General features: G+C 41.7%; 1 protein-coding gene across 7 annotated transcripts in view; it reads left to right on the plus strand.

Annotated features, from left to right (window-relative positions):
• Positions 1-12486, plus strand: part of CFAP20DC (CFAP20 domain containing) — a 277597-nt gene that overhangs the window by 223435 nt on the left and 41676 nt on the right. The window contains exon 17 of one of the 7 annotated variants that reach the window (XM_045289990.1): positions 6535-6615. The exons of the other annotated variants lie outside the window; for them this stretch is intronic. Within the exon in view, the coding sequence (XP_045145925.1) occupies positions 6535-6589 (55 nt within the window). The 3' untranslated portion in view covers positions 6590-6615. Of the gene's footprint in view, positions 1-6534; positions 6616-12486 lie in introns of those variants that run through there. 7 annotated transcript variants of the gene reach the window in all.

Consider the following 12486-nt stretch of genomic DNA (forward strand, 5'->3'; position numbering starts at 1 on the left):
CTTGTCTCCTCCCCACAACCCTTCTGTAAGGGGATGTCCAATTGCCTACAGATGGGCTTTGGGTCTCCACCCCTCGTTCACAATGATATGATTTTTTTGTTCTGATGATGCCTGATACCTCATCCCTTCGACACCTAGTGATCACACAGGCTGGTGTGCTTCTTCTATGTGGGCTTTGTTGCCTCTAAGGTAGATGGCCGTTTGTTTACCTTCAAGCCTTTAAGACCCAAGATGCTATATCTTTTGATAGCCAGGCACCATCAGCTTTCTTCACCACATTTGTCTTCAAGCTTGTGCACCCATTTGTCTTCAGCGATCATATCAGGGAGGTGAGCACACAATAATATGATTTTTTGTTCTTTGATGTCTGATAACTGATCCCTTCCTCACCTCGTGATCACGCAGGCTGGTGTGCTTCTTCCATGTGGGCTTTGTTGCTTCTGGCTACCTGGGTTTTAATAGCACCTCTACCTCTAACTAGCTGTGGGACATGAGAAAGTCACCTCACTCAAAGTAATTCCATCTTCTTTACATTTGTCTATAGGTGGAGATACTAATTACCTCCTAGTGTTTTTGTGATGCTCAAATGAAAAGTTCGTAGACATTTCCCAGCCAAAAGTGAGCTCTCTCCACATGTTAGTTATGCTCATTAGAATTCTGTTGATTTTGATGTACAGTACAGTTTCAGTTTCAATCATTTTACATAATTTGTCTTTAAATTTAATAGAACGGCTTATACATGTTCAAACAATCATTATCATTTTACTTGTCAAAAATGTATAATTTCAAAATTATTTCAAAAGTGTCCTATGAGTCATTCATCAATAGAGAAAAACTTTGTGGTTTTAGGTTTTCTTAATAAGAACAAATCTGACTCCAATTATTAAATAAAGAAGGAAAGCAGTCCTGGTGGCACAGTGGTTAAAGAGTGAAGCTGCTTAACCAAAAGGTCAGCGGTTCAAATCCACTACCTAGTGGTCCTAGTGAGGAAAATGAGGTCGTCTGCTTCCATACAGATTCCAGCCTTGGAAACCTTATGGGGCAGTCTGTTCTGGCCTGGGGTCACTTGGAGTCTGAATCAACACAAAGAGAGTGGGGTTGGGTTCTGGGGATTTTCAAGGCTTACACATAAAAACATTTGTATAAGTTGGTTTATCACTCACAATCAGTATCATTTTAGCACTATTTATTAATTATCACTATTTACTTATTTCTTAAATTAATTACCAAATGCATCTCATTGCATATACTGTGAATTGCCTGATGATGTAGAGCAAACCCAAGGAACTCACTGTAGCTCTGACCCCAGGATGTAGTGTCTATTGTGCAATATCTTGAGATAAGACTCCGGTTGCATAGAGCAAGGACAACTTGTTCTTATTGTTCTTGGGTGCCGTCAAGTTCACTTCCATCGCACAGAGACATGTATAACAAAGCGAAACACTGCCCGGACCTGTGTGATCCTCACAATTACTCTTATATTTAAGCCCATTGTTGACAGCCACAGTGTCAATCCATTTTGTCAAGGATCTTTCTCCTTTTTCTTGACCCTCTATTTTACCAAACCTGATGTCCTTTTCCAGGGACTGGTCTCTCCTGATAGCATGTCCCACGTACTTGAGAGGATGTCTCACTATCCTTGCTTCTAAGAATCAGTCTGACTGTGCTTCTTCCAAGATAGATCTGTTTGTTCTTTAGGAGAAACATAGTACTTTCAATATTATTTGCTAGCACCATAATTAAAATGCATCAATTCTTCCTCTGTCTTTCATGCTGAGTATCCAACTTTCACATGCATATGAGGCATTGAAAATACCCTGGCTTGGATCAGGTGCACCTTAGTCCTTAAAGTAACATTCTTGTGTTTCCACACTTTAAAGAGGTCTTGTGCAGCAGATTTACCTAATGCAATGCATCATGTGATCTGTTGACTGCTGCGTCCCTGAAATTGATTATGGATTTTATTATCCTATCATAGACAGCATTGTCCTTCAAGATAGATCTTGAAATGTCATTTTTTACCATGAATGTGACACCGAACCGCTTGAATTTGTCCTTCACATCATAGTAAACCATGTGACTACTTGATTCCAAATGGCCAGTACAAGCCCTCTGTAGCTCCCAAACACCTAGAATATGGATCTTTATGCATTCCGGTTCACTTTTGACAACTCCCAAATTTCCTAGATTTGGGCCTCATACATTTCAAGTTCTGATTATTAATAGATGTTTACAGCTGTTTTCTTCTCATTTGAGGTCATGTCCCATAAATAAATGAAGGTCCCAAAAGCTTTACTGCATCCATGCCACTATGGTTGACTCTACTTTGAGAAAGTCACTCTTCCTCAGTCATATTTTGAGTGCCTTGCAACCTGAGGGGCTCATCCTCAGGCACTATTCCTGACAATGCTCTGCTGTGCTCATAATATTTTCAGTAGCTGATTCCTCTGAAGTCGACAGGCTATTCCTTCTTCCCTGCCTGTTCTTAGTCTGGAAGCTTTGCTGAATGAAACCTAATCACTTTGAGTGACCCTGCTAGTATCTGAAATTCCAGTGATACTGCTTCCAGCATCACAGCAACACACAAACCATCACACTAGGACAAACAGACCAACAAGTGGTGGAAAGACAACTTAGCTAATAGGAGCGAGGGGGTGAGAAAGAGATTGTGGAACCCAAGAGCATCCAGCCAGTATATCTCACCCCATCTTATGTCTCTGCTGTGTTCTCCTGTCTGTTTCATTCTGCTCTCTAAGCACCAGCTTCCTCTCCTGCCCACTCTGCACACAGCAGGACATAACTGCCCAGCAGTTCTTGAGTTCATGTATTGCAGCTCCAACTACACACTGACTGACAGGCTGTGTCTGAAGTCCAAATCCTACTTTCCAGGAGGGAACAAGTATGTCGAGTCAAATATTTCCTTCTGATCCACTTAGCCATGAACAGAAGACTAAAAAACTAATGGGGCTGCCAGAAAACCGTCTACATGGCTTGTAAGATGGTATCCAGAATATTCATGGCAAACGTGGAGTCATGGCTCTCTATTAGCACTCTCTCCTAAACGGTATCTGTCATAACGAAATGTAATAAACCAGTTGCTGTCAGGTCAATTCTAAGTCACAGTGACTGCCCCATTGGGTTGCCAAGGCTGTAAACTTTAAGAAGGCAGCCAGCCACATCTTTTTCCCATGAAACAGCTGGTGGATTCAAACCACCAACCTTTTGGTAACCCGGCATCCTTAAGAAGGAGTCCAAAGCTGAGATTGTCATTTCAGTGTTTGTAAAAAGGTGTTTTAATATTTTAAAATAAGTTATCTCTTGTTTGACTATTTTTTTCTGCCATCTTTCTGTTCAACTAGATTTAGTTAACAAACTCTTCTTTCTATGAATCAGTAAACTTTTAAGGCAGCTGGAAAGTGAACTTTGGCCCAAATTATTAATAAATTCTGATTTTGACATCTGAACCAATAAGAATGATGAGATGTGTTAGAAAATGGAATCTCCTGTTTCAATGAAGGGAGAAAGGGAGCCTACCTAATTTCCTTCCCAATTCCACCAACCCTTAGCCCTTAGCCATGTCTCAAAAACCTCGCCAGCCCTCATTTAATTGTATGACACCTTTCTCCGTAAAATAAAGAGCCTGAGTCAGATGCTCTCTGAGGTCGATTTCAGGTTTATGGGTCCACAACTTTGATGAAGATTCCTTATAGACTTTCCATACAAAACCAGACACACCATCTAAGGGTCACTATTTGCTTCTATCTCATTTCTCTCCGTAGAAAACACACTTCAAAAATATTAGATGAATGAGTGAATAAATAAATATTTAGAAGTGATGATATGAGACATTAAATAGTCTTAATTTTTAATCTTCAAAGACAGAATATCAGAAAGAATATAAACTTTTTCATCAACTAAACAGTGTCTCCGTGGGTTAAGTGCTGGGCTGCTAGCTGCAGGGTCAGAGACTCAAACCCAGGAGTTGCTCCATGAGATGGCAATGCTCCTGTTGTAAAGATTTAGCCTCAGAAACCCTGTGGAGGAATTCTACAGGGGCGCTAAGAAGCAGAATCAACTCGATGACAGTGGCTTTTAAACAGACAGTATATTTTATACAACCCATTCGATGTTCATAAACTTAGAAAAAATTAATCACCATTTTCACATCTTTGAAGTAAAAAGCCAGCCAAAAATAAAATCCCATAAGCCCCATTTGCCAGGAGCTTATCTACCAGTTTCTCAGAAAATCGTTGTATAGTTGTTCAGAAAACCTTGGCTCATAAATTCAGCCATGTGAAGAATTAGCAGGCATTTATTGGATCATAAATAAAGAAGATGGTAAAATTATGAGGTTAACATATGTCATATATAAATAGGATGAACGATAGCACTTAATACACATAATAACTTAAAGTTAGAAGCTTTGATTCTTCTTAAGATATGTATTTCTTATATGTGTTATATGTATGTGTATCCTACAAATAATTCCCCTTGTTTTATTCTCCAAAAGACAGAACTCTAAACATTAAACTTCAAAATTAAGGGATATTACTTATTTATATGAAAATTTCAGTGACATGAGGAGTAAAGAAGAAAAGTTCTTGAAGTCTGCTCTCTTGTACGAGTTTCAAAACCAGTCTGTACCATGAATTCTGGATAGAAAGTTCAGCATATGAAGCTGAAAAGAATATGTGAAAATCAGGTGGTCTCTCGATTTCCTGAATGAAATGCATTGTATTCAGGGTAATCCACGGGCTCAAACCCTGGGCAGGTTGTGTGAACACAACTTCACTGACAAGACGCCGTGATGTGTCCGTTTGGGAAGTGAGATGGCCACCTCTAGCTCTCGGGAGATATGGCAATGACTCTGGAGACTTACGATTTGTGAATGACACATTCTCGTAACCACACACCGATGGACATATCTAGAGGGTCTACTTCCAATTAGCTTCACTAATTGAGCCCTGGTGGCGAAGTGGTTATGAGTTGGGCTGCTAACTGCAAGGTCAGCTGTTCAAAACCACCAGCTGCTCTGAGGGAGCACGATGGAGCTTTTTACTCCCCTACATAGTGACAGTCCCAGAAACTCACAGGGGCAGTTCTACCCTGTCCTGCAGGGTTGCTGTGAGTCAGCATGGACTCAATGGCAGTGACTTTGGTTTGGGGTGAGTGTAACACAACAACCATCATCCCCAGTCTTTCATTGACTTTTTATTCTGGGAAGATTTTGATTTTGATTTCTTGGTTTTATGTGATTTCACACTTAGAGATAGTATGCAATCCACTGAACAGGTAAATGTGGGTTTTGAAGTGTTGACTCTAGGATGGAAATAGCTAAAACACTGCATAGATTCATATGTCTTTCCTCACAGTAAAATATTCACTTACACCCACAGGGTGATGGTTGGCATTGGATGGAGGTGGGACAGAGCAGTAATCGATTTCCCAAGAAGTTTACAATCTGGGGATTAAAATATACAGGGCTCACCTCATCATATTCCTTTATGTGTCTAGATTTGCAACAAAGCCATTAGCTCGTGCATTGTTAAGTGTGAGTGTGATCATTCCCGTTACTCCTTATAACATACCGACTGCTATTTTAACTCCCATCCCAGACGCTGGGGCCCTTGCTTCCAGCATCTACCGACACACCACCTCTCGGGGCACTGACAGCCTCTACAAGTAGGTGCAGAAATGGCTGACATAATCGAATACAATTTAGAGGAGTGTGGGGCGGGAGGAAACAATTTCACAGTTCATTCCTGTTGAGAAATGTTTCCTAGCATGTAAACTTACATGCTGCCAAACAGAGCAAAATGGATGCCATTTGCAGCCTGAAGCCGTTCATTTTACAAATGCCATCTATTGGTTTGCAGGGTTTAGAGCTATCCCTCAGGCACTGCTATTAATATGTTTATTTGGAGTCTTCAGAACAGCTCGAGATATTTTTGACCAGGAATATGGGTTTTATGAAATACGCTGTGATTACTCGCTGGTTGTCTGTTCGTATGGATGGAGTTGATAACCAGTCTTTTCTTTCAAAGGGATAATTATGTTTGCTATTTTTGAAACGCCTTGGGAAATTAGGGGTGGAGGGAATCTAGTCAGAGGCTGTCAGGTTCAAAGTGTTCCTGAAGACAAACTATATAGGAAAGTATTTCAAGATGCCCAAGCTGTAATGAACGGCGTGATTTTTATCAAAGTGCTTGCTTCTGATTTATTGCTTATCTGGGTTGCTGTGTGTATGTGTGTGTTGTATTTTGTTGTCGTTCAGGTTTTTTTTCATGTCATTGCAGATTGTGTTAGGGTTTGAGCCCTTTGCCACTTTGCACATGTTTGTGCAATATAAATGCACTTATAACTATAATTATCTGATAAAGCCTGGCAAACTTTGACAAATGATTAATAACCACTGACCCCGGTGCACGCTGCTGGCTCAGGCAGGCTGAGTGAAGCCAGCTGGCCTGTCATCATCACCCACGTGCTCCACATTGGACTGATCACAGTGCCATCGTTTTTCTGTGCCCCCCCCAGGTTGGCAGCACCCCGACAGCTACCCAACCCAGCGGCTCGCTCCTCTATTGCCTAACCTTTTTGTTTCCCCCTCGACATCGCAAAGATAAGATGTATACATAAATAAAATTCGACACAGGACTTTTGTGTCTGATTCTGCTTTGAATGATTCAGATCATGCTCAGTTTGGGGTCATTCTAAACTAAATAAGCTCCTCAGGGGACATCACAAATATCCCTCCTTCAGAGCAAGCCATGACAGTGGATCTCCTTATTAGTTCAGTAGGCACTCAGTTTCTCTGCACCCAGTGTTTGTCGCTTCTCCATGATCTGGGTTCTTGCATGCAGACATGATTTATTTGTAAAACTGTACACATCCATTTTTATTTTTGTCACTCCACCTCAACCTCTGTTAGACAACGGCATAGATACTGCTTATGTTATTCCGGGTAGACTAGAGAAACAAATCCACAGAAACTTATATGTGTATAAGAGAGAGTTTTATATAAAGGGAAATTGTACATTAAGAAAGCATCCCAATCCAGTCCAGTCCATGCCCTAAGTCTGAGAACAATCTATGAAGCCCTCTTCAGACTCGTGGAACACATGCAATGAGGCCAAATGCAGGACAGTCACAGGCCAGTGGGTAGAAGGTCTTTGGTTCCAGTGCCGTTGAAAGCTCAGCACTGGCAGGGGTCTCAACATGACTTCTTCAGCTCCAGAGGTCTGGTTACATCAGGGTACGACCGTGTGGCTTCTCCAGCTCTCAGGACACAGGGTCTATGAGCGTAGTGCCATGTGTCTTATCAATAGAGTGTCTCCAAGGGAGTAAGTAGAGAGAGAAAAGTCTTCCACCTCCAAGGAGGAAATCTAGGAGTTTCCAGAATTCTCAGGAGAAGGCCATGCCCACACAGAGGCCTCATTGGTTATATCTTGATTGACAGCCTAGACTCCACCCCTAACTCTTAATCCTCAAATTGACAAATGATTATATAACTACCACACTGCTCATTTCCTAAGTCTAACCCCACAGTGTTGTGCTTGCTCTTTTCGAGGGCAGGGACTCTCCATATTTGGAGCCTGCAGGTATGGCTGTCAGCTCCTCACCCTCAGAGCAGGGCACCTGCCACTGAGAGGGGCTCTGGCAGCACTTGAATTGAGTGATGGAGGAATGGAAATCTTCAAGGACAAAGAAGAATGTCAAACCATTAAATCTCAACATTTTGCCAACATCTTTACAAGGATTTCCCTTTCTCTTTTTTTTTTTTTTTTTGGCAAATAGGAAGACAATAGAATTGGTATCACTTTATTCACAATCAGAAGAAAGTTTGGATTTTGTGAGATGCTCTCATTTGGACATTAGAAATCAATTTGCCATGCCTGTTCCTCTGCCCTGGCAGCCCAAAGATCCACAGGTGTTGGTGAGCCTTGGAATGGCCCCGGTCATTAATGGCTAGCTTTTAATAATAGTATCCAGTACCTTCTGTAATCCACTGACTTTCAAATTTATGTCTCTAGTCTTGCCCCGCCCCTGGAATTCCAGCCCACTTTCATTCCTGGCGTTCTCTTACATGTCCTCACCGTGCATCCCTGCCCCTATTATCCTGGCCCTGGCCCTGCCTGCCTCCTGCCACATCACAGCGTTTGGTACACAGGCCTGTGTGCATCAGCTGACTTGCACTCAGCCCCCTCTGTTGAGATGCTTGCCTCCTCTCTGACAAGACATCTCTTAAGCCCCAGAACTCAGCTTTTAAATCTGAGTCTACTGTTCAGCTGGGCTCCAGGTGAGAATCTTAAGCCATCAAATGTCCATGGCCATGAGAAGATTTTGACCCCTAGCAACCCATAGGACAAAGTAGAACTTGCCCCACAGGGTTTCCAGAGCTTTACAGAAAGCCTCATCTTTCTCCTGTGGAGCGGCTGGTGGGTTCAAACCACCAACCATTTGGTGTCAGTCAAGTCTTAACCACTGGAACACCAGGGCTCCTCTCTTAAGCCAGTAGGGCTGGGGAAACACTAATCAGTATTTTAGTGTAAGGTGTTTCAAAATGGCAAAGTGACTCGTGAAATCCGCCTCCCAAGAGTGTCAGAAAAACAGATCGCATCTCCTCTCCGCCACCTCCAAAAGTCTCTACAAGGGGCCCTCAGAAAGCTCTTGGGAAAAACGCCATTCTCTTTCAATTCCATTTTCCCACAGACTTTTTGAAGCCTCCTCACATATGTGAAAAGATAGATTCCCTGAAGAATCTTAACATTTCTGATTCGGACGGTGGGACTCTGAGATCACCCAGTACTCCTCGCCCTGCGATCACCACCCCAGTCACAGCTGTCCATCCAGACAGTGACCTCACCGTACCTCTGCCCACACTCCAGTGAGAAGAAGGTCTTTACCAATGCAGTTATTTACCGGTCTAATGGCCGACAGTTTCCACTTTTAATTAAGACTCAGTGTCCCCTTCTGGAGTCATGAGAACCTTAAAGAAGTTCAGTGTTCATCTCATGTGTCTGTACCCTGCTTTGAAGCAGGGGCAAATACAGGCTGTGGCTCAGGACAGTGGTGGGAGCCTGAGCAATGGACACCCTGGTTCATTTTCAATGACCACAGCCAGGTGGGTTCAGTGACTCACCACCTCATCATTCACTGTGCAATGCAACCTGGAAGAACCCCTCTTGTTGAAACAAGGAGCTAGGGCAGCAAGAAATGGTTTGGGATCTGTTGCAGGCCCTGCCCTTGGTAATGAACAGTGAGTATTCTTGAACTGCCTACTGTGTGCAAAGCTCCATGGAGGAATATGCCTCCACCGAGCTTGTGGCCCTCCAGAATAAGCAAGTCACCAAATGAGTGTCGCTGAAAGCAGGGAGACTGAGCTGGGATGTTTCTGGAAGATGCCAGGAGAGTGTGGGTGTGAGGCTGGCCCCAGAGAAAATGCTGCCTCTCCAAACCTATACCCACTCAATGCCCTGGTTTTGTTGACAGTTGGGTGCTTTTTCTTTGCATTTCTCTTGTTTTTATTATTCGTGAAAGACATTCCATTTTGAAATGGAGTCTAGTTAAGACCCATAGTTTTTTACTCTGGCCATGTGTTATGTTGACCCTGTGATGCTGCTCATCACCACATGAAGACCCACTCAGTATTATAAATGCCGTGCAAGTCAGCTGCCCAGTCTGTTTAAAATGACTTAAAGGAGAAAGGGCAAACAACTTTTACGTGAATTGATAGAATTAACACAAACATTATGGTTCTACTGACTCGTTTTTTGTCCATTGATTTTTAAAAGCCTTTAGCTCCCTTGCCCTCCATTAAGGCAAATCAGATGTAATTTGGTGCTCAAGACCAAAAGAATTCAGTTGAGTGTTGGGTATGTATGTGGAAAATATCTATACATATACACTGAAACAAAACTTGCTAGCAGGCAGCTTCTCATATTTTTCTATAAACAACTTCTTTGCATCTGACTTTGGATTATTTTGTGATCATTCAGATCAGTAACAACAAAAAAAAATGCCCTCCATGACATCAAGTCAATTCCAATTCATAGTGACCCTATAGGACAGGGTATACTGCCCCATTGGGTTTCTGAGGCTATAACTCTATGGGGTAAAAAGCCCCCATTTTCTCCATTGGAGTCACTGGAGGTTTTGCTGATCTGGTAGTTAGCAGTGCAATTTGTAAGCACTATACCACCTGAGCTTGTTATGGATCGGCAGCATGTGAAGCTAAAGGGTGATGGATAGATGATGTACTTCATTAACTCTTGTTCAAGATAAAAGCAAATTAGCTAAAATTCCACATGCTTTCTTTTCAGTTCTTAATTCTTCTTAAGTGCAGAACTAATAAACTAATAACATTTGAATAGCAAGAAAGGAAGAGCACAGTAGTGTCTGTTAAATAATGAAGTATTTTGAAGCATTCAAATCATTCGTAGCATCAAAATAGCCCTGAACAACAATCCTGAGGCATGGCCTGACTGGAAGTTAGCCAACATCACGAGCAAGTGAGTCTTCCCTTCAATAAAATCACAATGTGGCTTTCAGTGAAACCGTAGTGTTTCAGAGGGGCTGAGATGCAGCTCTTCCTGAAGTCCCAAATTGAGACTATCATTTTCTTTATACCTCAAGACTAGGGGTGAGGAGCTCTGGTGCTGTAGGGAGTTGCTTATTGAGCTGCTAACCACAAGGTCAGTGGTTCCAACCCACCAGCTGCTGCAAAGGAAAAAGATGAGACTCTACGCCTATAAAGATTTTAAGGCACAGAAAGACAAAGGGGCAGTTCTGCTCTATTCTATAGAGTTGCTCTGTGTCAAAATTGATTCCATGGCAGTGAATTAGAGAAGTGGGAGGATCGGGGTGGGCGTGAATACCAGCCACCATCATCGAAAGGAAATTTGATTCTGGTCAGTGTAGGCAGAAGCTAATGCATGTGGCACCTGTCTGGTGTTTCACCATCTCCTCTCTTCTGACCTCTTGTACAGTATGTTCATCAGCACTTTAAGACTGCCTTTGTTTTGGAAATACTATTAGCTTATCTTAGGAGTTCCCAAAAGTTTTAGCTCCGATTGTTGGCATAATGCAAGAAAGGGGAAGCAAGCAAGAAGAGCCACCCATGTGACATCCTCGAAATTTGCTTGTGATTTTCCAAATTTCAGTGCTAGCAAAAAAGCAAGTTGTGGCAAAGCATACAGTAAATGAAGATATTATGTATCAGGGAAGGAATGAATCTGTCACTTTGATGGATGGTGAGGCGAAGAGCAGATTAACAGATTACTCATAGTCAGAAGGCAGCTCGGTGTGAAAAATGTGCAGGAAACGATAAGTGCGGGTTTGTGCTGATTTAATGATATTTTTAAACTACAATAACATTCTGGTAGTATAATATAATAAAACACTTGCCTTGCATTTTTAAATCATCAACATATTTCCAGTTTGACCTTAAAAACATTTGGGGCATTTCTCTACTAAAAGGTGTGCCTTTTAAATTAGGGAAGGTACCATCTAAAATACCACGGCAGTGACCTCACCGGAAATGTCGTTGACTTTTCAAATCAGTTCTTGCCTCAGCTAGCATTTGTAGTACACATTTGAATTCTGTGTTGAGCATACTAATACCATGTATACTTCTGTGGGCATTCAAATAACACACAGCAACAACAAGAAGTCGTTAAGTTCTAACTTCCATTTCTATTGCAATGCTTCCTAGATCCTGCTGATTTGTCTCAGATTTTTTATTGCCCTCTTTCAGTTTTGTAGTTGAGATCATGGCATATTTATGAATGAAACTCCTGTGTTCTCCCACCAAGAGTGGATAAAAGTAGTACAGAATTGAATTGAGTATTCTGTGCCCAGAGTCCATGCCAAGAAATAAGGTGAATTACTTATTTTTACCTTGCAATATTAACAAAATTTATCAGCAAGCAAAAATTTTAGGAGGCTTGAATTTTTATACAAATAAAATTTGAATTTGAATAGCACACTCATAGTTAATTGACAATGTTAAATTGCTGACATTGGCAACATTTTTCAGAATAAAATTTCTAGACTGCATTTAAATGATTTGTATTCTAACATGTAGGTTCACAAACTTATTTGGCCGACCACGCCCATTTCAGAAAACAAAACACAAAAAAAACTGCATTCCCCTGGCCATTAAAGCTTTTGTATTATAGCCCATAATTCAGGATAAAGTATAGGCATCTGCTTCTGCAGCACCCCCTAGATCATTCCAGCACTGCCTCCTCCTCCTCCCGCCCCCACCAGGGTGGGGGGTAGTATCAACCACTGTGATAAACATTGTTCTAATGTCTTAATATTACAAAATCTAATGTAAGGCTGAGATTGTTTCATATTTTTTTAATAATCTTATTGGGGGCTTGTACAATTTTTATCAAAATCCATACATATATCCATTGTGCCAAGCACATTTGTTTCCCTCATGATTCTCAAAACATTTGCTTTCTACTTGAGTCCTTGGTAGCA

Source organism: Echinops telfairi, unplaced genomic scaffold, assembly GCF_000313985.2.
Source record: "Echinops telfairi isolate 266 unplaced genomic scaffold, ASM31398v2 ScPeMD7_31;HRSCAF=116, whole genome shotgun sequence".
NCBI lineage: Eukaryota > Metazoa > Chordata > Mammalia > Afrosoricida > Tenrecidae > Echinops > Echinops telfairi.